This window comes from Physeter macrocephalus, chromosome 2 (assembly GCF_002837175.3).
Source record: "Physeter macrocephalus isolate SW-GA chromosome 2, ASM283717v5, whole genome shotgun sequence".
Lineage (NCBI taxonomy): Eukaryota > Metazoa > Chordata > Mammalia > Artiodactyla > Physeteridae > Physeter > Physeter macrocephalus.
In genome coordinates this window covers 90,754,347-90,782,077 of record NC_041215.1, presented here as the reverse complement: position 1 = coordinate 90,782,077, position 27,731 = coordinate 90,754,347, and the positions used below count along the sequence as shown (strand labels likewise).

The following is a 27,731-nucleotide window of genomic DNA, read 5'->3' as shown; positions in this document are numbered from 1 at the left end:
TTCTAATACCCCTGAAAGTTTTCTCATCCACCTTTGTAATCCATTTATCTCTTTCTTCCCATCCTCATGCAACACTGCTCTGTACCTCTTACACAAGATTAATATGAATTTTCTAGAATTTTATATGAATGGGATCATATAGTATGTAATATATAGTATTTTTTGCCTGGCTTCTTTCACTGAGTATTGTATGTTTTAATAATTCATTCCTTTTTTTAAAAATTTCTGAGAAGTATACTTCTCAGATACTTCCACCAAAAGAAAAACATATTAAATTGTGGTATATTTACACAATGGGATATTCACACAATGGGATAGGATTAGTATTGAAAGGAAGTAAAATGTCAAACAATACATAGGTAAAACTTTTGAAATATAATGCTGAGTATAAAAAGCAAGTCACAAAACACTGTACACAATATCATATCAATTGTATTAAAATATCTTAATAATGGTATCTTTGTCCATCAGAACCATGGAGAACAACAGTTTTAAAGTTTTGGGGGGAAAAAAAAGCCTGACAACTTATAATTCGATATCAAGGGTAAATAGTATCATTCAGGAATGAAGGTAAAATAAAAATACTCTCAGGTGAAGGAAAACTAAGATAATTCAGTGCCAGATAATTTGTTCTAAGAGAGATGCTAAGGGAAGTTCTATAGACTGAAGGAAAATGATACCAGAAAGAAACGTGGGACCAGAAACATCAGGAATTAATGGGCGACCAAAATGTTAATTATTTGAGTAAATATGATAGGCTGTTCTTCCCCTATTTAGTCATTTAAATGATGATTACTCTGAGTGGCTGTTTGGTATATGTAGATGTAATACATAAGATAATTATAACAAAGGGGAGAGGAGTAAGGAGACATATATAGTGGTAAGGTTTCCATATTCTACATAAAGAGGTAGAATATCTAGTTAGGGTTGACTGTGATAAGCTAAGTAAGTACACTGTTACTTAGAACAACCACTAAAAAATCTGTACAAAGAGACATAGTAAAAACAATAGCCATGGACAATTGGAAATCAAACTTTAAAAATACCATGTACAACAGTACCGAAAATGAAGCACTTATGTATACACATAACACAACATATACAAGATTTCTGTGCTGAAAACTACAAAACACTTATGAAAGAAATCAAGGACGACCTAAACGTCCTTGATTGGAAGGACCCTGTAAAGATTTCTTTCCCCCTTAAATTGATCTATAGATTGATTTAATATACTTTATTCAAAAATCCTGGCATAATTTTTGCAGTAAAGCTGAGTATAAAATTTATACTCAGGCAAATGAATTTAAATATCCATAAAAATTTTGAAGAAAACTTAAGTTGCTGGAATTATACTACATTTTAATAACAAGCTACAGTAATCAAAGACTGCAATATGGGCAAAGGGGGAGACACACTGATCAATCAGAAACAGAAACATAAAATTAAAAGGCAAGTTACAGACTGAGAGAAAATATTTGCAAGTCACACACCTGAAAAATACTTATATTCAGAATATACAAATAACTCCCAAAACTCAACAGAGCAAAAAGCTTCAACAGATACTTCACCAGGCAGGATTTACAAAAGGCAAACAGCATATGAAAAGATATTCATCATCATTAGCCATCAGGCAAATACAAATGAAAACCACAATGAGATACAGTACATCTATTAGAATGACTAAAATAAAAACTACTGATAATACCAACAGTTACAAGGATGCATAGCAAATAGGGAATGCAAAATGCTATAGCCACTCTGGAAAACAGTTGGGCAATTCTTTATAAACTTAAACATATACAACAATTCCTTGTTCACAAAAAAGCTTAATGTATACTTCTGATCTTTCTATTCATAATCACCAAAATCTGGAAACAACCAAATTTCCTTCAACTGATGTATGCATAAATAAAACTGGTGCATACAGACAATGGACTAGCAATAAAAAGGAGTCAACTATTGACAAATGAAATAATTTGAAAGAATTTCAAAGGCATGCTGAAAGGAGCAATTATCAAAAGGTCAAATACCATATGATTCCATTTACAAGGTATTTTCCAAAGGAAAAAGAACTATAGTGATGGAGAACATATCAGTGGTTGCCTGGGCTTATTAGTGGGAGGGAAGATGGTGTGACTGCAAAAGGACATTTTTGGAATGTTGTAAATGTTCTCATGTGATTGTGGTAGAGGTCATACAAATTCATACATGTGTTAAAATTCATGCAATTACATAAAAAAATTCCATTTTGCTTTAGGGTAATTTAAAAACCACAATAAATTACCTCAGGATCTTTTTATGAGAATGAAAAAATACAGAGACAAGATCAGAAGCAGGAACTATAGAGAATTCTGGCCTCTGAACTCTGGATAGTTGCCAATTACGAAATGTGGGGGCAAACTGCCCATAAGAGTGTAAAGGTTGTGACACTGTATGGAGTTCATATTCAGTTCAGTGATGAGATGGAAAATAAGGAGGTTTGATTATGGTGAATGGGAAAGAGGGGCACTTTTAATATATAATGAATTGTGATATCACTACTGTACATTTCTAAAATTCACACAAAACAAGAATGATTCACTTGCCAATCTCTTAGAGGGTAGAAATAGATCCTCTCCCCCCACCCAGATATGTATTAATATAGTTTTAGATTTCATCTTTGTCTCCCAACTATGCTTAATTTATAGTTTTGATACCTGGACAACTGTCACAGATAGACTGGTACCTTAGTGAGGCTGAAAATCATATTTTCCATCTATCATCCTTTCCTCCAATAACACTGAGATTTTTTTGACATCAGTAAGACCAGTCTGGCCTACATTCAACACTAGACTTTTAGAAGATCATTCTGCATGAGATAACTGCTTTAGAGACTGAGAATTTAGTTTTATTGTCTACATTTAGTAGATATGTGGCTGGTGTTGTCATAATTGTATATGTTGTAACTCTTTGATATTTTATAAAAAAAATCTTTGGACTTGAAAAATGGGACCAAAAAATCTTTGGACTTTAAAAATCTTTGGTCTTTAAAGCTTAGAGCTGAATTAAGTGAAACTCAGTAGTCCTGAGTGGAAGACAGCCTCAGCTAAGGCAACCCTGTCTTATCTCAGAGACTTTATGAGACTAATCAAATTACACATTCAGGGAAGAAAAGATTTTAAACTTTTTCTTTAGAATTTAATTGATAAAGACAAAGGGATTTAATTTTTATACTTTAATTTTTCCCTGGAAATGTAATATGGGAGAAGAATTCATATTGCTCAATTTCTAACAGTCTTATACTTTTGATAGTATATTATTTGGAGGATATTTATGCTGTTGCTTGGGTTCCTGGTCTAATCTAATGAGCTCTAATGGACAACATGAAGTAACATAGAATGATATAAATAAAGAAAGTGATATTTCACTGGGGTCCATAGTGGGTTGAGTGAATGTACATAAACTTAATTTCTGACTCACTTCAGAGGTTTTTTCTTTTTTTTAACATCTTTGTTGGAGTATAATTGCTTTACATTGTTGTGTTAGTTGCTGCTGTATAACAAAGTGAGTCAGCTATACGTATACATATATCCCCATATCCCCTCCCTCTTGTGTTGCAGAGTTTTTAAAAATCATTTTGAGAAATATAAAAACATTCATGTATTTTTCATTCAGCAGCAATAGACCATTTAATTTGTCTAAAATGATGATAAGTTCAGAACACTAAATCTGTAACTTGAGATGAAATTCTGAAAGCAATAGAGGTTATATCATTGTTTGTAAGCATCACTCTAAATCTATCATTTGACAACAAAGAACAGAGGAATTATCTGAATTTAAGCAAAAAAGGCCATCCAAATTCAGTCTTTCCCCAAAATACTATTTAATATTTCTTATCACAATATTAAATTACCATTTGCTCCTTTATTTGCTTTCTGGTCACCAACAGGATAAACTATCTTTATGTCATCATTACTCTTCTCTTTCTTCTTTGGAGAAAAAGCTTAAAGAAATGCAACAAAACATTTATTTTCAATAATGATGATGACAGAATTACCCATGACAGGCTCTCTTTTCATGCCCAATAGGAAGTGAGCCTATATGCTAATTTCTATTTAGGATTGTGGGGAGGTATTGGAGAAGATGGAGGAATGCAAAAAACGATTACTCGTCAAATGTTATCCCTTCAAGTTAAAAGACAGGACAGAATTTTCCTCTGACAGAGAGAAAAGCTATACCTGGCTCAACTGTAACACGCCATTTCGTCTTTGTAGAGATGGATACCAATACAGCTATTGGCTGGAGACCCACCAGCCCACATTGACAACTGCAACTCTTGAATGTACCTCACAGCCTAGCATAAGCAACCATATACATATTCCTCCTTTAGGATAAAGGAAATTATAGTTCCTGTTTCTAACCATTTAGGAGGGCAAAGGATCCTCACAGCATGTGCACTCAATGGATTTTCATTAAGGCTGTCAAATGTGAGAGTGATCTGTCTTCTCATTGGAGTAGGTTCACACAATATTCCTGTCCTCTCTTATTCTCTCTGTCCCTCTGGAAGCTGTCTACTTGGTGGAAGATGACAACATTACTACAGAGGAATAATTCAATTTCATTTGTCACCTGATAAAATAATTTATATCCTATTTCTTCAAAAAAAGGGATTTGAGGCAACAAGTGTTTAAAAATGTCTTCTTGAAACTCTTTTCCTATTAAATGAGAAAGTTAACAGTTGTTGATGCAGGGATGTATATAGTTTCTAAAGTGATTTTTTTTTTTTGAAGGATGAAATTGCTATCATTATCTCAATGAGTGGAATAGACTGAATTAGTCCATTCAGTAAGCATGCATGTATACAAACACACACAAAGATATATGTATATATACATATAATACTAGGTGCTCTGTGAAACACAAAGGTGGGAATTACAATATAATAGGTAATTAAGACAGTGGGAAGTATGGAATACATGTATTAAGAATACAAAGTTCTATAAGTGATTCGAAGGACAGGTATCTTCCAATTACAGTTAACAAGAAAGACTTTTTGTAGTGTCACTTACAGTGGAGCTTAAAGAATTGTAGGAGTTAAAGAGATGGACAGTGAGCATGTCATTCCAGGCTAGAAACTTGGATAAAGAGAGGCACAGAAGTATAAAAGTTCACTTGTGTTTTAGGAATGGTCAGCAGTCTCGTTTGACTAGACAATGAAATTAATTGAATGCTTACTATGGGCTAGAATTCGTGGGCTCTTTATGGGATTTTGGAGTATTTTCTTCTCAGATGATGCAACTGTGATTCAAAGAGGTTAAATAATTTGTCCAATCTGTTTACATGGCTAGACAATGGTAAAGCAGGACTTCGACTGCAGCAGTTTGGCTCTAGAGCCTAAGCATATCACCCCTAGATCATATCTGCCTTCTTCAAGGAGGTAATGTGAAATAAAGTTAGGTTTGGGTTTGACCCTAGATGGTGATGAATGGTTGTCTAAGTCTGAGCTTCATTTAAGAGGTAATGGGGATCTTTAAGTTTTGAGGCCAGGAGAAAAAACTAGCAGAACAGAGTTTTATGTGTAATTATGTAGCAGTGTAAAAAATGGATCTGAGGTAGGTAAAAATAAGAGCCAATGGAGACTAGTTAGTAATATACTTCAGTGACAAAGGGAGGCTCTCACATAGAAACAGGATTGATGGGACAGAGATAGGATTGATGGGATGCTATGATGATAACTCATGGAAGATTATTATCTTCTTTCCTGATACATTTAGTCACAGATAATTAAAACAAGTCTACATTTTTGTATTCTGGCCATGAAATTTTAATATCATTAATTAATTTAATGAATCCTACTATAGTCTTAAAATGTTAAAAATAAAAGGAAGCTGGTAGATATTGGACATAACAAAGTAATGACTTGATGTACTTTCTTTAAACTTTCATTTCTTTCCTTTTTTCCTTTCTTTGTTCCTTTCTATCTTTCTCTACCTCCTCCTTTCCTTCTTCCCTGTGTTCTTTTCTGGTACTGTCTATTCTTTATGGCTGGCAAAATAGTAGAACACCATGTTGCTATGTGATAGCAATTATCTTACAAATTTTTAAGGTTTCAGTAGCAAAAAATACATTAAGTATAGGGAAGTTGGTTAGAACTACACTATAGGCAAGCCTGTCTGCTGAACCACTTGATAAGGTTATTTTAATTTTTACATGTATGTCTACTTTTCAACTTGAACTATCGATAGGGAAATGCCTAGAACCCTTCCCTAGCACAAAGCAGGTAGCAAGCGTGAGCAAACAGAGTTTTGTAAAAGGATCTTTTACATAAATACACAGACAAGCACTTTCTACATAGCTACATCAGCCCTTAATGTTCTCACATTCATAATGTGGTCCATCTTGTTCTCTGTAATCAATTGTATTTTTCCTCATATCTTCTCTTTTAATGCCACTTTCTTGCATTTTTTGTAAATGATAAGCCATTTTTTTCTCTAGAAGGGCTTGTTTCTAAAATATTAAAGAAGTATATTGGTTAACATCAACTTGCTGTTTAGAAATACAAATAAATATTTAAAATGTGATAGTATGTTGGAAATGAGCAAGACTTGTGACTTGTAACGTTATTCTGAGTACAAATTTGGGAGGGTAGTAAGGGGTAAATTTCCACACATGGTCAAACATGAAGAATATATTTAACCCTTAGATGCAATTTATCTTACTTCACACCTTCAGGGTGTCTAGTTTCAGATCAGATAGCATCTCAATGCATTGCTCTCCTGGTGAGTTTAGGCAATTTCAAATCATCTTCAGTTGGAGGATTCCTTAACCAAGAGTCACTCAGGCCTAACATAGGTAAACATAATATCATACATGAAATTTGACTTCTCTCTGTAAATCTCTGGACTAATATCGACACTGGATGTGCCAGAAAAGAGATAGCTGCACAGAGGAAAACACCCAGAAATCCTCAGAGAACTTCCTAAAGTAGTCAGCAATGGAATGGATCACTATGTGTATGTGAGGAAACTATCCAAGACCAAAGACAGGATCATCCCAAAGGATTCAAGAAAACAGTACTTGGCACCTACCTATGATGCCTATTCTCACCAGCCACCCCAGAAAAATTTTGTAAGTCATAGGGCACTGGGTAGAGTACTAAAATGTTGCCTCAGTAGTGGGGAATAACTAGTCCCAGATTAAACATGGCTCTGGCCCCATCTAACAACTATTAAAAAGCAAGACCTATAAAAATCAAACCATTTCCAAATAAACTACCTATCTACATTCAAGAAAAAAAAGCTAAGAAATATTTATAAATAGCTGAAAATATTCAGCACACACAATATAAAATTTATGATATCTGGCATCTAATCAAAGAATACCAAGCATATAAAGAAGCACAGAAATATGACCCATAAAGTGAGCAATCAATAAAAAATGATCCAGAAATGATACAGATGTTAGAATTAAAGATAACGTTAAACTAGATAAACTAAAAATAGAGTTATCATGTGATGCTACAATACTACTTCTGGGCATATATCTGGAGAAAACTCTAATTTGAAAAGACACATGCACCCCAATGTTCACTGCAGCACTATTTACAACAGTCAGGACATGGAAGCAACCTAAATGTCCATCAACATAGGAATGGATAAAGAAGATGTGGTATATATGTATGTGTGAGTGTGTGTGTGTGTGTGTATACAATGGAATATTACTCAGCCATAAAAAAGAATTACATAATGCCATTTGCAGCAACATGGATGGACCTAGAGATCATCACATAAGTGAAGTAAGTCAGAGAAAGACAAATATCATATATCACTTATATGTGGAATCTAAAAAAATGATACAAATGAACTTATTTACAAAGCAGCAATAGACTCAACAGACATAGAAAACAAACTTATGGTTACCAAAGGGGATAGCAGGGAGTGGGTGGAGAGATAAATTAGGAGTTTGGGATTAACATATACACACTACTATATATAAAATAGGTAAACAAGGACCTGTTGTATAGCACAGGGAACTATATGCAGTATCTTGTAATAACCTATAATGGAAAAGAATCAGAAAAAGCATCTATCTATATATACCTATATATGTACAACTGAATCACTGTTGCACACTTAAACCTAACACGACTTGCAAATTAACTATACTTGAATTTTAAAAAAACAGAAAACATAACTACATTCTATATATTTACAAGGTAAATAAGAGACACAGAAGATATAAAAAGGGCCCAAATCAATTTTTTTTAATGTGTGAGATGAGTAATGCAATGGATGCATTAATGGCAGAGTAGATATTGCAGGGAAAGAGATTAATTAATACATGTTCAGAAAAAGAAACCATCTAAAAAGAAACACAGAGAAAAAAAAAATTACAAAATGAGAGGCTGTGGCCAAGATGGCAGAGTAGGAAGACCCTGAGCTCACCTCCTTCCATGGGCACACCGAAATTAAAACTATCTGCAGAGTAACTGTAAGAATGACATGAAGACTAGCAGAAAAGATTTTCCACAACTAAAGATATAAAGAAGTAACCACAATGAGATGGGTAGGAGAGGAAGAGGTGAGGTATAGTCAAGAGCCACACCTTGGGGTAGGTGACCCACAAGAGGATAATCACAATTGCAGAGATTCTTCCCAAGGAGAAAGAGGTCCAAGCTCAACATCAGGCTCCCCAGTCAGGGGGTCCTGCACCAAGAAGACGAACCTCAAGAACATCTGGCTTTGAAGGTCAGCAGGGCTTGTGCATGGGAGAACCAGGGGGCTGTAGGAAATAGTGACTCTGTTCTTAAACGGCACATGTAAATCTCACATGTTCTAAGTCCCAGCACAGAGTAAGTTGAAAGAAGCCTGAGTCAGACCAACTTGTTCATCTTGGAGAGACTCCTGGAGAGATAGGAGGCAGCTGGCATTCCCTCTAGGGATGGAGATGCTGGTGGTAGCCATTTTGGGAGGCTTGTTCTACTATGAAGACACCAGTGCTGGCAAGTGCCATTTTGGAATCCTCCCTCTAGCTTATTAGCACTGGGGGATGATCTTCTCACCAGGGAGCTGGCACCAGTCCTGGGATCCACCTGGGCCATACAACAAGCCTCACTGTGACCCACCATCTCCCAACAGGTGACTAGTTCCTAACCCAGCCACCACAGGCCCCATAGCCAGCCTCAACAGGACATGCCTTGCCCACCAGTTGGCTGGCACGAGACATGGGACCCCCTGGGCTTTGTAACCAGCTGCACCAGGACCCAGCTATGTCCACCAGTGGGCAGGCAGCCATCACATGAGGCACGGCCTGGCAGCCAACCAGACCAGGGACCAGCCCTGCCTACCAGCGCACCAAAGTAGTCAGCCCTGCAACTGCAGAAGCAACAGAAAGGCCCATGCAGCCCCCATAGGGGACACCCCTAGAGCATAGAGCTCTCATGACCAGAGGGGAGTGTGCTGCTGGGCGTCACAGGATGGTACCTACATAAGGACACTTCTTCAAGATTGGGAAATGTAACCAATCTACCTAATATACAGAAATAAACACAAAGAATTAGGCAAAATGAGGAGAGAGAGCAATATGTTCTAAACAAAAACAAAACTTCAGAAAAAGAACTAAATAAAGTAGAGATAAACAATCTACCTGATAAAATTGAGTTCAAGGTAATGGTCATAAACACGCTCAAGGAACACAGAAGATGGATGAACCAGTGAGAAGTTCAACAAGAGTTAGAAAACATAAAGAAGAATCAAACAGAACTGAATAATACAATAACTAAAATAAAAAATATACTAGAAGGAATCAACAGATTAGCTGATACAGAGGAACAGATTGGTGAACCAGAAGACAGAGTAGTTGGAATCACCTAAGCTGAACAGAAAAAAGAAAAAAAAGAGTTAAACAAAATAAGGAGAGTTTAAGACATCTCTGGACATCAACCACACTATCATTTGCATTACAGGGGTCCCAGAAGGAGAAGAGAGAGGGAAAGGGACAGAGAAATTATTTGAAGAAATAGATGAAAACTTGTCTAACCTGGGAGAGAAAATAGACATTCAGGTCCAGGAAGCACAAAGAAACCCAATCAAGATCAACCCAAAGAGGTCCACACCAAGACACATTATAATTAAATTGGCAAAAATTAAAGAAAATCATAAAAGCAGCAGGAGAAAAGCAACTAGTTATGTACAAGGTGACTCACATAAGACTCTGAGCTAACTTTTCAGCAGAAATTTTGCAGACCAGAAAAGGGTGGCACAATATATTCAAAGTGTGAAAGGGAAAACTATAACCAAGAATACCTGGCAAGGCTATCATTCACATTTGAAGGACAGCTCATAAGTTTTGTAGATAAGCAAAAGCTAAGAGTTCAGCACTACTAAACTGGCTTTACAAGAAATGTGAAAGGGACTTCTCTAAGCAGAAAATAGCACAACTAGGAATATGAAAAACACAAAAGGAAAAATCTCATTGGTATAGGCAAGCATACAATAAAGGCAGTGGATCAACCACTTATAAAGTTAGTAGGAAAGTTAAAAGACAAAAGTAGTAAGATCATCTATATCCACTATAAGTAGTTAAGGGATACATAAAACAAAAAGATGTAAAATATAATATATCAAAACATTAAAAGTAGAGGGGAGAGTAAAAATGTAGGGTTGCTAGAATGCATTTGAATCTAAGAGATAATCAACTAAAATAATCATATATATATATGGGATTTTACACATGAACCTCCCAGTAACCACAAACCAAAAATGTATAATAAAACACAAAAAAAGAGAAACAAATCCAAGCATAATATTAAAGATACTCATCAAGTCACAATGGAAGAGAGCAAAACATTAAAGGAATGTAAAAGAACTACAAAACAACCACAAATCAATGAACAAAATGTCATTAAGTACATACATATCAATAACTGCTTTAAGTGTAAATGTACTAAATGTTTCAATCAAATGACAGAGTGGCTGAATGAATACAAAAACAAGACCCATATATATGCTGATTACAAGTGACTCACTTCAGCTCTAAAGACACACAAACTGAAAGTTAAGGGGATGAAAAAAGTACTCCATACAAAATCTGGGGTAGCAGTACTTTTATCAGACAAAATAGACTTTAAAACAAAGACTGTGACAAGAAATAAGGAAGGATATTACATAATGATAAAAGGACTGATCCAGAAAGATATAACAATTGTAAATAGCTATGTATCCAACATAGGAGCACCTAAATACACAAAGTAAATACTAACAAACATAAAGGGAGAAATTGACAGTAACACAATAATAGTAGGGGACAATAACACTCCACTTACATCAATAGATAGATCATCCAGACAGAAAATCAATAAGGAAACACTAGCCTTAAATAACACATTAGACCCAATGGATTTTATATATACATATAACATTCCATCGAAAAGCAGAATACATTCTTTTCAAGTACACGTGGGACATTCTCCAGCATAGATAAATCACATGTTAGGCCACAAGACAAGTCTAAATAAGTTTAAGAAGATTGAAATCATATCAAGCATCTTTTCTGACCACAATGAAATCACCACAAGAAAAAAACGTGCAAAAAACACAAATATGTAGAGGCTAGACAACATGCTACTAACCAACCAATGGGTCACTGAAGAAATCAAACTAAACATACCTGGAAACAAAAGAAAATAGAAACACAATGATCCAAAATCTATGGGACACAGCAAAAGCAGTTCTAAGTAGGAAGTTTATAGCAATACAAGCTTACCTCAGGAAACAAGAAAATTCTCAAATAAAGAACCTAACCCACACCTAACAGAATTAGAAAGAGAAGAACATACAGAAAAAAAAAAGAGTCAGTAGAAGGAAAGAAGTCATAATGAACAGAGCAGAATAAATGGAATAAAGACTAAAAAAAAAAAAGGTGGAAAAGATCAATGAAACTAAGAGCTGGTTCTTTGAAAAGATAAACAGAATTGATAAACCTTTAGCCAGACTAATCAAGAAAGAGCGGGCCCAAATAAATAAATCAGAAATGAAAAAGAAGAAGTTACAACCAACACCACAGAGATACAAAGGATAAGAGAGTATTATGAACAATTATATACCAATAAAATATACAACCTATAAGAAACATACATTCCCAGAAATGTACAATCTCCCAAGACTGAACTGGGAGGAAAATATGAACAAACCAATTACCAGTAACGAAGTTTAACCAGCAGGACCTGAGGGCTTCACTGGTGAATTCTACCAATATTTAAAGAAGAGTTAACACCTATTCTTCTCAAACTATTCCAAAATATCAAAGAGGAAGGAAGGGTCTTCTAAACTCATTCTAGGAGACCAGCATCACCCTGATACTGAAACAAGACAAAGACACCACAAAAAAGGGAAATTACAGGCCATTATCACTGGTGAACCTAAGATGTAAAAATCCTCAACAAAATATTAGAAGTCAGAGCTTGACAATACATTATAAGGATCACATACCACAACATTATAAGGATCACATACCACAATCAAGTGGGATTTATCCCAGGGATATAAGAATGGTTCAATATCTGCAAATCAATCTATGTGATACACCACATTAACAGTCTGAAGAAAAATCATATGATTTTCTCCATAGATGCAGAAAAAAGTTTTGACAAAATTCAACATCCAGTTATGATAAAAAAAAACCCTCCACAAAGTGGGTACAGAGGAAGCATACCTCAACATAATAAAGACCCTTTGTGGCAAACCTACAGTCAACATCATACTCAAATGGTGAAAAACTGAAAGCATTTCCTCTAAGATCAGGAATAAGACAAGGATGCCCCATCTCACCACTTTTCTTGAATATAGTATTGGAAGTCCTAGCCATGGCAATCAGACAAGAAAAGTAATAAAATGCATCCAAATTGGAAAGGAAGATGTAAAACTGTCTGTTTGCAGATGGCATGATACTATATATAGAAAATCCTAGAGATGCCCCCCAAAGTTATTATAACTAGTAAATGAATTCAGTAAAGTTGCAGGATACAAAATATACAGAAATCTGTCCTGTTTCTACACACTAACAATGAGTTATCAGAAAGAGAAATTATGAATCACATTTACAGTTGCATCAAAAAGAATACAATACCTAGGAATAACTCTAACAAAGGAGGTAACAGACTTATACTTGAAAACTATAAGACATTAATGAAATAAACTGAAGACAAATGGGAAGATATACTGTGCTCATGAATTGGAAGAATTAATATTGTTAAAATGACCATATTACTCAAGGCAATATACAGATTCAATGTAATCCCTAACCCTAACCAATGGCATTTTTTTAGAACTAGAACAAATAATTCTAAAATTGGTATGAAAACACAAAAGACCCTGAAGAACCAAAACAATCTTGAGAAAGATGACGGAAATCATGGTCCCTGATTTCAAAGTATACTACAGAGCTACAGTTCAAAGCAGTATGGAGCTGGCACCAAAGCAGACACATATATCACTGGAACAGAAGAGAGCCCAGAAATAAACCCACACTTGTATGGTCAATTAATCTACAATAAAGGATGCATGAATATACAACAGAGAAAAGACAGCTTCTTCAATAAATGGTGCTGGGAAAACTGGACAGCTACAGGGAAAGGATCAAACTGATTTACTTTCTCATACCATATACAAAAACAAATTCAAAATTGGATTAAAGACTTAAATGTAAGACCCCAAACCAATAAACTCCTAGGGGAAAAATGGCAGTATGCTCTTTGACATCGATGTTAGCATTATTATTATTACTTTGATCTGTCTCCTCAGGCAAGAAAAACAAAAGCAAAAATAAACAAATGGGATTCCAACAAACTAAAACGTTTTTGGACACGTAGACTATTGGCAAAACAAAAGGAAGCTTACTGAATGGGAGAAGATATTTGCAAACGATACACCTGATAAAGGGTTAATATCCAAAATACACAACGGAATCTTACAACTCATCAAAAAACAAAACAACAACAACAAAAAAAACAAGCCAACTTAAAAATGGTCAGAGGACTTGCTCAACAAGACTAATCTTCAGGGAAATGCAAATCAAAATCACAATGAGTTACCACCTCACCCCTGCCAGAATGGCTATCATTAAAAAGACAACTAATAACAAATGGTGAGGATGTGGAGAAAAGGCAACCCTCAAGGCACTGTTGGTAGGATTGTAAATTATTAGATGGTAGCAGCCACTACGGAAAACAGTATGGAAACTCCTCAAAAAATTAAAAATAGAGCTACCATATGACCCAGGAATTTCACTTCTTGGTATTTAACCAAAGGAAATACAAACACTAATACAAAAGATACATGCACCCCAGTGTTCACTGCAGCATTATTAACAGTAGCCAAGATATGGAAGCAACCTAAGTGTCCATCCATAGCCAAATGGATAAAGAAGATGTGGTCACACACACAGTGGAATATTACTCATCCATTAAAAATATGAAATCTTGCCATTTGTGACAACATGGATGAACTAGAGGATATTATAGCTAAGTGAAATAAGTCAGAGTAAGACAAATACTGCATATCACATGTAGCATCTAAAAAATAAAACGAACAACAACAAAATAAAACAGATTCAGATACAGAGAAGAAACAGGTGGTTTCCAGAAGGGAGGGGGTGGGAAGTGGGTAAAATAGATGTAGGGGATTAAGAGGTGCAAACCTCAAGTTATATAATAAATGAATCACAAGGCCAAAATATATAGCATAGGGAATATGGTCAATAATATCATAATAACTTTGTATAAGGACAGAGGATTACTAGACTTATTGTGGTGATCATTTTATAATGTATGCAAATGTCAAATCATTATGTAATACACCTGAAACTAACATAATATTGTACACTGACTATATTTCAATTTTAAAATTACAAAATGAAAAGCATATCAGTGAAGTCTGGTACAATGTCAAGCAGCCTATTATGTCTGTAGAGATGCAAGATAGGACAAAAAAAGTTTGATAATAATGTCCATTATAATTGCTTCTATTCTACATAATACTGGAGGTTCTAGTCAGTGCAGTCAGGCAAGAAAATAAAATAAAAAGGCATCCATATTCAATGAGAAGTTAAACTACTTTTATTTGTAGCAACATGATCATTCATGTAAAATATTGATTGGTACCTAGAATAAAACAACTAGAACTAATAAGTTTTTATCAATACAAGATACAAAATGAATATTAAAAATTGTTTTTCTATATCCTAACCTCAATTGGAATTTGAAATTAAAAATACAAATTACAATAGCATAAATCATGAAATATACAGGGATGAATCTAGCAAAAGATGTGTAAGAGCTGTACACTTCAAATTACATGAGTACATGAGAAGAAAAATTAAGAAAACCTAAATAAATGGAGAGAGGTATTTGGTTCATGAGTTGGAAGACCCAGTATTATCAAAAGATCAATTCTGCCCAAAGTGACCTACAGAGTCAATACAATTCCAATCAAAATCTCAGCAAAATTTCTTGGCAGAAATTGACAAGATGATTTTAAAATTTATACAGAAATGTAAAGGGCTTAGATTAACCAAAACAACTTCAAAATAGAAAAACAAACTTGGAAGGCTAACATTACTGATTTATACAATTATTAAATGTATAATAATCAAGGCAGTATAATAGACAAATAGGGCAAAGAGCAGAAAAGGAGTAAATTTAGACTAATACAACTGATTTTTAACAAAGAAGCTAAGACAGATCTCTTTAAAATTTTTGACAACCCTGTAACTTAAGCACATAAATTGGAGTAAAAATACTGATAATATCAAATCTGAAAGCAAAAAATATAAATATATTAAGAAACATATACAAATGAATTGAAAACCTCTCATATTAAAACATGATTCAAAAAAGACAATTTAGAATAGCTGCATTGGAAATATCAATAATTCAAATAGCTCTGCCATTAAGATGCCTCAGGTAGCCTGTGGTGTTACCATGCCTACCATCAGTGGTCATGTTTAATGGACATTCCCAGTGCCATAATTTGATCCACTGCACTAGATGTCACTAAAATTGGCCAAGACTCCTTGAAAAGCAAATGTGATCAGGCAAAAATTAAGAGGAAACCTAGGGCATGTTGTTGCTACACGTAAAAGAGTGAAATTAGAACACTCTCTAACACAATACACAAAAATAAATTCAAAATGGATCAAAGACCTAAATGTAAGGTCAGACATTATAAAACTCTTAGAGGAAATCATAGGCAGAACAGTCTTTGACATAAATTGCAGCAATATCTTTTTGATCCACCTCCTAGAGTAATGAAAATAAAAACAAAAATAAACAAATGGAACAATGCCACCGCCAAGGGCTTAATTTCAAAAATATACAAACAGCTCATACAACTCAACAACAAAGAAACAACCCAATCAAAAAATGGGAAGAAGATCTAAATAGACATTTCTCCAAAGAAGACATACATATGGCCAAAAAGCACATGAAAAGATGCTCAACATCACTAATTATCAGAGAAATGCAAATCAAAACTACAATGAGAGATGACCTCACACTGGTCAGAATGGCGTAAGGTCAGACATTATAAAACTCTTAGAGGAAATCATAGGCAGAACAGTCTTTGACATAAATTGCAGCAATATCTTTTTGATCCACCTCCTAGAGTAATGAAAATAAAAACAAAAATAAACAAATGGGAACTAATTAAACTTAAAAGCTTCTGCACAGCAAAGGAAACCATAAATAAAATGAATAGACAAGCCTCATAATGGGATAAAATATTTGCAAATGAAGTGACTGACAAGGGATTAATCTCCAAAATATACAAACAGTTCATGCAGCTCTATGTCAAAACAAAGAAACAACCCAATCAAAAAATGGGAAGAAGATCTAAATAGACATTTCTCCAAAGAAGACATACATATGGCCAAAAAGCACATGAAAAGATGCTCAACATCACTAATTATCAGAGAAATGCAAATCAAAACTACAATGAGATATGACCTCACACTGGTCAGAATGGCCATCAAAAAGTCTATAAACAATAAATGCTGGAGAGGGTGTGGAGAAAAGGGAACCCTCCTACACCGTTGCTGGGAATGTAAACTGGTACAACCACTATGGAGAACAGTATGGAGGTTCCTTAAAAAACTAAGAATAGAACTATGATTCTATTTTTGATCCAGCAATCCAATATGATCCAGCAATCCCCCTCCTGGCCACATATCCAGAGAAAACTATAATCTAAAAGAATACATGCACCCCAGTGTGCGCTGCAGCACTATTTACAGTAGACAAAACATGGAAGCAACCTAAACATCCATCGACAGAGGAATGGATAAAAAAGATGTGGTACATATACACAATAGAATATTACTCTGCCATAAAAAAATGAAATAATGCCATTTGCAGCAATATGGATGGACCTAGAGATTATCATATTAAGTGAAGTCAGAAAGAGAAAGACAAATATCATGTGATATAACTCATATGTGGAATCTAATTTAAAAAAATAAGAAACGAACTTATTTACAAAACAGAAACAGACCTACAGATATTGAAAACAAACTTATGGGTAACCAAAGGGGAAACGTGGTGGGGGAAGGGATAAATCAGAAGCTTGGGATGAATACACACACACTACTATATATAAGATACATAACCAACAAGGACCTACTGTATAGCACAGGGTACTCTACTCAATATTCTGTGATAACCTATATGAGAAAAGAATCTAAAAAAGAATGAATACATGTACATGTATAACTGAATCACTTTGCTGTACACCTGAAAACTAACAATGTTGTAAATCAACTATACTCCAATAAAAAAGTGGTGAAAAATAAAATACTAAAAAATAATAATTATAGTAAATTAGAATAAGCTGAGCTTGCCATATGGGTAATGAGTCCCTGACAATACTTAAAGGTACATGTATGAAGGGTAGAGTAAAAGATTACCAACAAATTTCAATTTCCAATATTTAAAAAATTATATAGCAGTATAATCAAATTATGTAAATCTTACACTTACATATAGGTTTGTCAACAACATACTACCTAAAATAATCATTTAGATTAGATTATTTTAGGTTAATATTTATTGACATGAAGAGCTGTCAATGTTATTTCATTAAATGAAAAAGCAGTCTACAAAACAGCCTATAAGGAACACTAACATGTATTTATTGCAATATATAAATATTCATAGAAATATTATGCAATGTATGTGTATGTAGCTGTGTGTGTATGTATACCAATAAATAGGGTGGTGCTGGGATTACAAATGAATTTTCTTTCTCTTTATACTGATTTATACTCTGAATCATAAAATATTACATATTATTTAAGGTTCCAAACAATTACTCTAAAAAAATTAACTGGTGGGGAAAAATTGAGAACTTTCTCCAAGAAATTCTGATTCTAAGTAAAACAATCAGTTATGTCATTTTTTTCTATAGGAATTACAAGTGTAGTTTATGGTGTGAGACAAAGTCAAAAGTAGTTATACCAAAAAATAGAGAAGTACTTTTTATATTATAGGTGCAATATGACCAAAATATAGCAAAAATTTTTATAACTTTCAGTTCTGTATAATACAAATCATTTGGAGTAACTATTCTATCGACTCACAAAGTGAACTACATTAAAAAATCAAAACTATCAAAAGTTTGTCCTCAAACAGCCCCATTTAGAAGTTAAAGCTCACCCTACCTTCTTGTCACTCTCTTCTCTGCTTTTACGCCGTTGTTCCTCTATCCTAGCTTCTCTTTTAACATCTTCTCCGATCCTTGTTAGAAGTAACATCTCTTTTGTCTTCCATTCCTAAAGAGCACGATGTTATTGTATTCAGTATGTATTCACAATAAACCAACAAGCAAGTTAGAACAAGTCAAGAGCCTAACAGAAATCAGGTCAAGCGTAACTGAAGTCATATGTTGGCTTTAGAATGCGCTTTCTTCACTGCACTCCTATTAGGAATGCAGGGATGGTTATTTTTAACTAAAGCTAAATTTAAAATTTTTGCCTCTCCACACTGAGGGCTATAGGATAGTTAAACGGTATCTAGTAACTTTCACCATCATCACTTTAAGAGCAGATATTAACTCATATATGTAGTTTGTGGTGTCATCCTCATTTTATGTAACAACATGCATATCATAGCTGTGAAGAAAGATCAATGTGGGTAAAATGCTTAGACTTGAAATGACTTCAAGAAGTATGATGGACAGCTCAAATTATTTACAAATGAAATAACTGTACACAATTTTTCTCTCAGTATTTTAAATTTGTTGTCTCTCACCTCTTCCATTTTTCTACGAAGACTAAGTTTTCTTCTTGTGTGTTCCCGCTGTCGTCTTTCTTCCCTATCCATCCGGATTAGGCGTTGCTCTTCTGCTGTGCTCTCAAGATGTTCTAATTCTCTACTTATCATATCCAAATATCTAAATAAAAATGCAAATGTAAGTGAAGGTGAATTGGGAGTTTTCCTTATTATGGCATCATCTGCTTTGATATTCCCAAACTACCGCCTTTCTTGCTTCTTATTTCTTGAGCTACAGGAATTTTACTGTTTTTCTATCAGCTCTGTTCATGGAGTTTAAGCCAGCCTGACCCATGAACTCACCATATTTTATTCATTATACAGATCTCCCTACTATATATATAAGAATCTGTTGTTATGGCCAAGACAATGATAAAATGTGGAGCAGACTGATTAAAAACATTTTGTACAGTACATATTCACAATAGGCTTAGGAATATGAGTTTGCAAAGAAGACTGAAATAACTGAAACACTGACTTCAAATCTGGAAAAAATCAGATTTGAATTTCCTTAGAAAAGATATGTATTGAGCCCCCTGTAATTTATAAGGCCTTGAACAAATCTTCCATCTATAGTCTGGGTCTCTGGTATGTCAATCTGTATTATGGAACTACCATGGAACATAAAATCAGGTAATGCAGCTTAATTTCTCACCTTAATGGAGGAGGAGGAAAGAACTATAGTAAGAAATGGTCTTGACCATGGAAAGGTAATGATTGAATATAAGTAGATAATATCTAAAGAGCTTGCAGTTTTTTTTTGAGATAATGCATGTTTATATTAGTATTAGATAAAGTTATACCAAACCTCCTTTTTTGACTTTGCATTAATTTCCTCAAACTTAAAGCTGTCAGCGCTTAAAGAAGACCCATAAAAACTATTATTAGAGGCATGTGCTAAAGATACTTTCCCACCATCTCCTACTATAGGAAGCATTTTGGATTTGATTAATTCTTCAGTTATCAGTTTGTATTACCTCTTGGACTCCCAGAAACTCTATCTTCTCTAGTAGAAATTCATCTTTAGCCTTGGTACCCAAGTTTCCAATTCCTGTACTTCTTGATCTCCCTTCCTCTCCATACTGAAAGAGTGGAGTTAAATAGCATCCAGTACTTAAAAAAATTTCCTACCTTCAATTATTTGTAGTATTTTCCAACTTATTTGGGTCCACATTATATACATAAAATATGCATTAACTTCAATCTCACCTGTGCCTTATTAATCGTTCCTGGTCCTTAATAGATGGGGTGCCCTCCTGTAACAACCAATTTTGGAACTGTGCAACATCAGAACGTCCAGGTATTTGATTGTCTTCCTGTAGTTTATTTACTTGTTTTGCAAGCATTTTCTATTAAGAAAAAGTGTGTATCATATATATGTATATGTATGTATATGTGTGTATATATGTATATATAAATTTTCTTAAACATTTCCCAGAAAACTGTCATTTGATATCTTTTCATATTTAGCGTTTAGTAAAATTCCCATACTTTGTAAATAACTAATATTGTTTAACTGTATTTAAATCTTTTTTTTTTTAAGATTTTTTTTGATGTGGACCATTTTTAAAGTCTTTACTGAATTTGTTACAATACTGCTTTTGTATTTTTAGTTTTTGGCCCTGAGGCATGTGGGATCCTAGCTCCCGGACCAGGGATTGAACCCACACCCCCTGCATTGGAAGGTGAAGTCTTAACCACTGGACTGCCAGGGAAGTCCCTAATTGCATTTAAATCTATTTTGAATTCACTGCAGACATGGACAACTGAACCAGTAAAGATTTCTCTCTCTGAAAATAAAAGATAAATATTTCAGCTTATTTTTCTACGCATTCTGAAGAAATTTTTAAAAATGGAAGAAGCGGAGGAGAAACTGTAGGCACAGAGGAGGAAATGGGGGGAAATATAGAACACTGAAAAGTACCGGGGAGTCATCCTCATTTCTATACAACTCTCTTGACCTTAGAACATAAACTTGTAAAAGTACACATATGAGCACCTTTCTCATTTTTACCCAACTCTCTTGACTCTAATGCCTGAATTCACTCACGCAGGCACATATGTGCACACACTCTCACATGAACTTTGAGAGAAAATGTGAAAGGAAGTCACTAACTTTACCCACTCACTCTATACCAATCATTACACTTCACCTTTAAGGACATTTTTTACTGTATGAACACAGCCACATGTGTGTGGGTACAAACATACAGTGTACATGTTCTTTGAGTCACCTTTAGGATGTTATAACTATTCATATTGTTCCTCTCCTGTTACTTAAGCTGTTTTGGTTTCCAGCTTAAGAATCTTGCTACTACAATGGACTCTTCCCATTGGTCCCAGCTCACGTAGAAGGGACAATCTGAGTAGCAATTTAATTACTAAATTTTGTCAGCTACCACTGGCATATTAATAGATGACTTCGTCCCTTTCCTTCTCTTGGCACAAAATAGGAACCTCAAAATATTACTTACTACTGCTCTAAATTTTTACTTGGAAAAAATAAGTTATCAAAATTCAAAGTAAAATATTATAAGAAAATACTTTGTATACAAACCTTTCTTCCAAACTCTATGCAAAAAAAACAAATTTAAGTATTTAACTTACTTGTTCTCTTATATAGTTTCTTTCAAAGTCTAATTTTAAACTTGTAAGATACTGCCTGTACTTATTCAATTCCCTCAAGGTACATACAATCTAAAAAAAAAAACACACACAAAACAAGAATAACAACAAAAATATATAAATACAAATATTTTAAAATCAAAGCAATTACTTTCCAGAGCAAAAATAACATTTTGATATCAAGTAATAAATTGCTAACAATTTTGTAAGTAATATCTCTCTAAAATTGTTAATCAATAGGAAACTGCTATCCAAATAACATTTCTTTATTAATATGACTTATGCCATGATAAGGAATTGAGCACACACAATTGGAGCTATTAAAAAATATCAATGTAATAATAATGTTCAACCCCAATAAGAATAGAGTCTATCAGGACTCTATCAGGCTGATTTTGCTAGGTTCTTATTTTGTCTAAAGTTTTAAAAAAGTATACGGGACATAATCCTTGACAAGCATACATGCCATTAGAGACAGAGAAAGAGGACTATGATACAGTTGGGAGAATTATTTGTATATCCTCAAATTATTTGGTAATCATCTTTTGATATTACAAAGAAAAAAGGTAAATGAGGAAGTAGTTTCACTTAGAAAACAACTGCTGTCTGATTTCCTTTGATCCAAATACTGAATAATTTATGGACTTTTCCATTAAGTATCTCTTATGACCAAGTTAAAGGTGATACAGGTCACCCAGTGAGGTACAGAAGCAAGTTCATACCAAGTCTTTGAGGTTTTCAATGATTAAAAAGAAATTATCTTCAACTCACTTTATTATTACTGGTGATGTAGCCACCTTTCTTTAATCGCCTCAAGATGTCTTTACGCTTATGGTAGGCTCTTAAATGTGGATCATGGAGACTTTTATATTGGTTTTCCAAAAGTCGACAATAAGGATCAGTCAGGTTAAAACCATAAGAAGGTCGGAAAAGCTGCAAACATGGATTTAAACATATTATAAACATACAATTAATGAATTTTACTTTAAATATCAACCTATTAAAATACCAGATTGTTCATTGAAAATAAAGCATGCAAGAAGAATGTGAAGTGGGGAAAAACCAGCAATAGAATAATTTGGAATGGGCAATGTTAATTTCTTATCCCTACCTCTTTTCTTCACTGACCTGAATTATTCTAAAAATCCACCCTCACTCAATTAATGCCCCCCCCAACCCCAATCTCCATCAGCTCCTGACCCAAAGCTAGAAAATAGAGGAGGAAAGGAAAAGAAAGGGAAGAGGATAAAATTTGTTTTTAATGCATAAAGCTAATACTAAGATTCTCCCTTTTCCTCCTCCCTCTTCCAGATCAAGGCACTGCATTAGAAGGATAAAGGGATAATATCAATTATCATGATTATATCTCAATAATCTGAAAATAAAGGAAAATAGAAAATCTTTCACTAAGATTCATTGAAACTGACAAAAAATAGAAGTAAAACTCAGATGTTAAAGATGATGAATTAAAGAGTTACTGTATTTTGAGTTCTTATCTAATACAAGAAACCCAATGATTTCTGAGCACTACAGTCAGGAAAAAATTCAAGGTCTATATTATACAGTTCAACATATTGAAGAACCAATTATAAAGGATATTGATAGGGATCGAGGTATCTCCATATGTGTAAAAACCAAATACAACCTTATGAAGTAGTCATTAACATATAAAAGAAGGAAAATATCAGCTAATAGTCATATTGCTATATCTGTTACTTTAGAGGAAGCACATGAATTATTTAATCTCATCTGTAAGTTAAAACATTACAAAATGAGGGGGTTTAAAATTTTGGGGGGGATGTGAGTACTTAGTCCATTTTTCAAAAATTTTTCAATAGCAGGATGGTGATAATGGGTAATGGGAAAACATGTGAAAGGGAAAAAGTAGAGGATGGAAGCAGGTGTGGAAGTTGTCTGTATGTTGTCTTTGCATCCTATCTTTGTGCTTTCCTTTACGTTTTCTTGGCCAGAACAACAGAAATTTTAGTCTAAAGTGATGTCAAAGCAGGAATTGGCTCAAGTGAAAGGCAATTGGAACGTGTGGGAGATGTGGCAAACCTGAGAGCACATGCCTTGTCTGCAGGCATCTAATTCAATTTATATGACCCCACACACTGTGCATCAATCCAGAACTGTCTGGAGGTACCAATTTGTGCTCAGTCTGTGTTCTGTCTGGTGGTAGCCACCTCTGTCAGATTCTGAACACTAAGGAGCCTGGGTTGGGACCCTAAAAACAACTCCCTCAAGGTAAGTATGAAGATTCTTCTTATGTGGACAAAAGGGGAGAATGGGGAACCTGATAGGATGCTAGTGTTCCTTATCCATTTAAAAGCTTCCTGGTAAGTTTCTGACCACTTGCTTAATACCAGACTTTAATCTCTTCCAAGCAGTCTAAGTTGTAAAGTAGAATTCCCTAATTACCAAAGCTTCCCTGAGAAGGCAAGAAAAAAAAAAGGGAATTCTATAGGGCAATGTCTTAAATTCAGTGAGACCAGATAAGAAGTTCATATCTTTCCTGTAAGGGAAATAGTAAAAAATTATGAGTCAAGGAGTGGATTGTTTCTTTTAGATGTTGATGTTTAGCTGTCCACTTCCTTTAGATGTTGAATTTTAGCTTTGATGGCCTATGTTTCTCAAAACCAGCCCTGGACTAGTGACCTGTAAACAAAGAACACCTTTCATATTGGGTTGCCCAAAAAGTTCGTTCGGGTTTTTCAGTAACATCTTACCGAAAAACCTGAATGAACTTTTTGGGCAACCCAATACAAACCCATTTATTAGTGTCAGGGTAACCCATCTGTTGTCAATTAAAATAATTGGAAAGAAACAACTAAAAGTGTAAACATAAAGCACTACTTCATTGAGGAGATTGATATCCTTCTTTTTCTTTCAGTACAAAGTCAGTCTTCAGGGAAATTGGGCCTAATTATGATTAAATGAAGAGTTTGGGGGAAAATGAATGTAATAAAGAACAGAGAACATCTTTTTAAAAAGTAGTTGACAAGTGAATTATTATTTGACAGAGAAAATGGTAATACAGCAAACAATATTTGAGGAAGCAGACAGAAGACAGGGCTAAGTTTACATAATAAAAAGGAGTGATACAGGTTTCAAGCATGCTTTAGGAAAGCTGGTTTGTGTGTATATGACTTAGTCAAATTGTGTGAGGTTGGCATATTTTTAGTTAACTTGGCTGTATTCTAGTAGAAGAGACTTCTTTTTAAAAAGGGAAATATGTATTTTCCAAAAACAAAATTTACTTTAAGAAATCATGTTTATTAGGCAACTATCGAATATGAAGGGCCCCTACTCATTTCTGATGACATCATAAATACTAGATGAGTAAGGGGGTAACTCAGAATTCTTCCTTGTAGAATTTTTTGCAATACTGATCAAAGCAACTGCTCAAAAAGAATGTATTGAACCTCCTTCAATGTTAAGTACTGAATCAAGGAATGTGGAGGTTTGAGAGAGGGGGGTCACACTGAGGACTAAAAACATGAAAGAGTTTGAGGGCAGTATACACTATAAACCAGTAAGATTTAAATTATAAAATTATAGTGTTGAGTAAAATTATACAAACCAAGGGCAATGCAAATTGTAAGGAAATATAAGCTAATTGGGGGGCTGTAATGGTTGAGAAGGAATCTTGAAAGATGGACCAAATTCATAGTTGGGGAGAAGAGCAAAGGGTATGCCAGGTTTGGGAGGCAAGGTGAACAAAGTCACAGAAGTATTAACATGGTCTGTGTGAGTAGGTATAAAAGACCCCAACTAGAAAAAGCAGAGGCTCTGCACTGAGAAAAGACTGGATGGGGAGGCTGGGGCAAATCATGGAGTCTCCTCAGGGAGACAGAGCCTTGTTTTCCTAAAGTCAGGTTAAAGGACTAAACACTTTAATTCATTTCAACTCTACTTTTTTTTCGCACTTCGTGTGTGAAACAGAATTCAACTCAAAACAAAGAGAGGTGTTCTGTAATGAGAGTTCTGTCCAAGTTATTATTGGTTAAAATCATAACATATAATTAAATGCCAGCCAGTACAGATAACCTTCCACCTTTCGACCAAACATATTTCTAAGTGAATTAAATCTCAATAAATAGGTATAAATGAAGTGTTATTATAAAGTTAATTTATAATTTATGGAATCATATTAAGACAGAACTAAGAATCTAAACTTTCTAGCCCATGATTCTGTCCAAATCATACTAGATGAAGTTGCTTGGTACGCATCCTAAACAATACCTTAGGATAGGATAGGTACGGAACATTAGTGCAAATTCCCTCAATGCACTTCGCGTGATGTAGCTAGCGCCTGAATTTAACAGCAGTCGAAAAAGACAAAGAAATCAACGTAAGACAATTAAACATCACTTTACCTTTTCACTTAATTTCGTGGTATAGTATAAAGGGTTGCTTCCTGGGATCACAGGCAGCTTCACCCCAAGAGGCAGATCCAGTAGTTGAGCCGCTCCGACTCCCGGAAAGTGGGTTATGTGCGCGCCCTGTCAGGTCCAATTGGAGAGTTTTGTCTTTCCTTTAGGTATGTTAAGTTTAGGCCAACCTACTGTTACTCCAACCTAAGGAACTGAAGGGTCCAGCCCTCCAGACAGCCGGAAAGACCTCCGCTTCCGGGTTACCAGCTCCCTCCCGCCGCGCCACGGCCAGTTGCGGCCAGTGCCGCCCGAGCCCTGCCACCTGCTGCGCCGCACGAGGGCGCCAGAAGCTGGACGGTTATGACGGCACGGACCGCACGTGACCGTCCGCGGCACCGCCCCCCACCACGCCCAACAGGCCTGAGGCCTGGTAGAGGACGAGGACGACCAGTCTTCGCTGACACTCACGTCTCCGCACTGCTGGGTGTGCGCGGCCAGGCCGCTGGTGGCCGTCTTGGTAGCGGCGACGTTGGCAGCCTTGGAGCAGGCGCTGAGGTACAACTCCATAGCCGGCCTGGGCCCCTCTGCGCCTCCGCCGCCCTCCCCTCTCGCTTCCTCTCACACCCCTTTCCCGTCGTTGTCCCTCAGTCCCCACCGGGCCGGAATGGCCGGTACCCCACGTTCCGGAGGCCCACCCTCGCGGCGTTACAGGCTCCGAACGTGCGGGTACCGCAACAGTAGTGCCCTCCGCGAGGGCCGGCCCCTTGCGCCGGAGGCCTGGGCGCCTCAGAGCTGGGGAAATCGGTACTAGGGGCCTGGTCCCAGCGCGCCAAGGTCGAAATAGCTTTACTTTCTGAACCCTACAGCCCTCAGTCAAACCAACTCAGAATCAAAATGTATAAAGCTTTGCTGGTGTGTTAGCTGGCTAATTTCTCCTGGTCTCCGAGAAGGTTTGGTTCCATGCAGAAAAACAAAAAAGAGTGACTGTGCCGCCCATTCTAGGGCCAGAGGCCTAGCTTTGTACATGCCCCGCTCCCCCCTCCCCCCTTGTAGACTGTGACCATACCACATCCCCAGGTTCCCATAACCTCTCCCCACCCCACTCCAGGTCCCACAGGACGTACTGTACTCCGACCCCCCTCTAGTCTTCCTCTTTCATTTCTAGCTGTCTTCTCTCTCTCTTCCAATCCCTCCTCTCCACCTCTCTTGCTCTTCTCCTATATGCCTTTCTCCTCCTCTCAACCATCCAGCCAAAATTTATAAAGTGCCTGACACCTTTGGGCCAGTCATCTGAGCTGGCTACTAAATGATACAGTGATGAGAAAAAAATATGGTCCCTTTCTTAAGGAGCTATCTAGACTGTGAGTACTTTGAGGGCAGAGACTGTATCTGATGTCAGGAATTTGGACTTAGTCTCTTAGATTCCTTGGCAC

The 27,731-nt window shown here is 35.6% G+C and overlaps 1 protein-coding gene across 1 annotated transcript in view; it reads right to left on the bottom strand.

Moving 5' to 3' along the window:
• The window catches only part of FSIP2 (fibrous sheath interacting protein 2), a 114,836-nt gene extending 87,971 nt beyond the window's left edge, over window positions 1–26,865 (bottom strand). Inside the window, exons 1-9 of the mRNA XM_007129656.2 lie at window positions 26,767–26,865; window positions 26,302–26,427; window positions 22,694–22,855; window positions 21,905–21,994; window positions 20,507–20,646; window positions 19,277–19,418; window positions 18,688–18,798; window positions 6,360–6,486; window positions 3,893–3,982 (exon numbers count right to left, since the gene is read on the bottom strand). Of these exons, the coding sequence (XP_007129718.2) occupies window positions 3,893–3,982; window positions 6,360–6,486; window positions 18,688–18,798; window positions 19,277–19,418; window positions 20,507–20,646; window positions 21,905–21,994; window positions 22,694–22,855; window positions 26,302–26,427; window positions 26,767–26,865 (1,087 nt within the window). The remainder of the gene's footprint in view (window positions 1–3,892; window positions 3,983–6,359; window positions 6,487–18,687; window positions 18,799–19,276; window positions 19,419–20,506; window positions 20,647–21,904; window positions 21,995–22,693; window positions 22,856–26,301; window positions 26,428–26,766) is intronic.
• Between the last annotated feature and the right edge of the window lie 866 nt (window positions 26,866–27,731).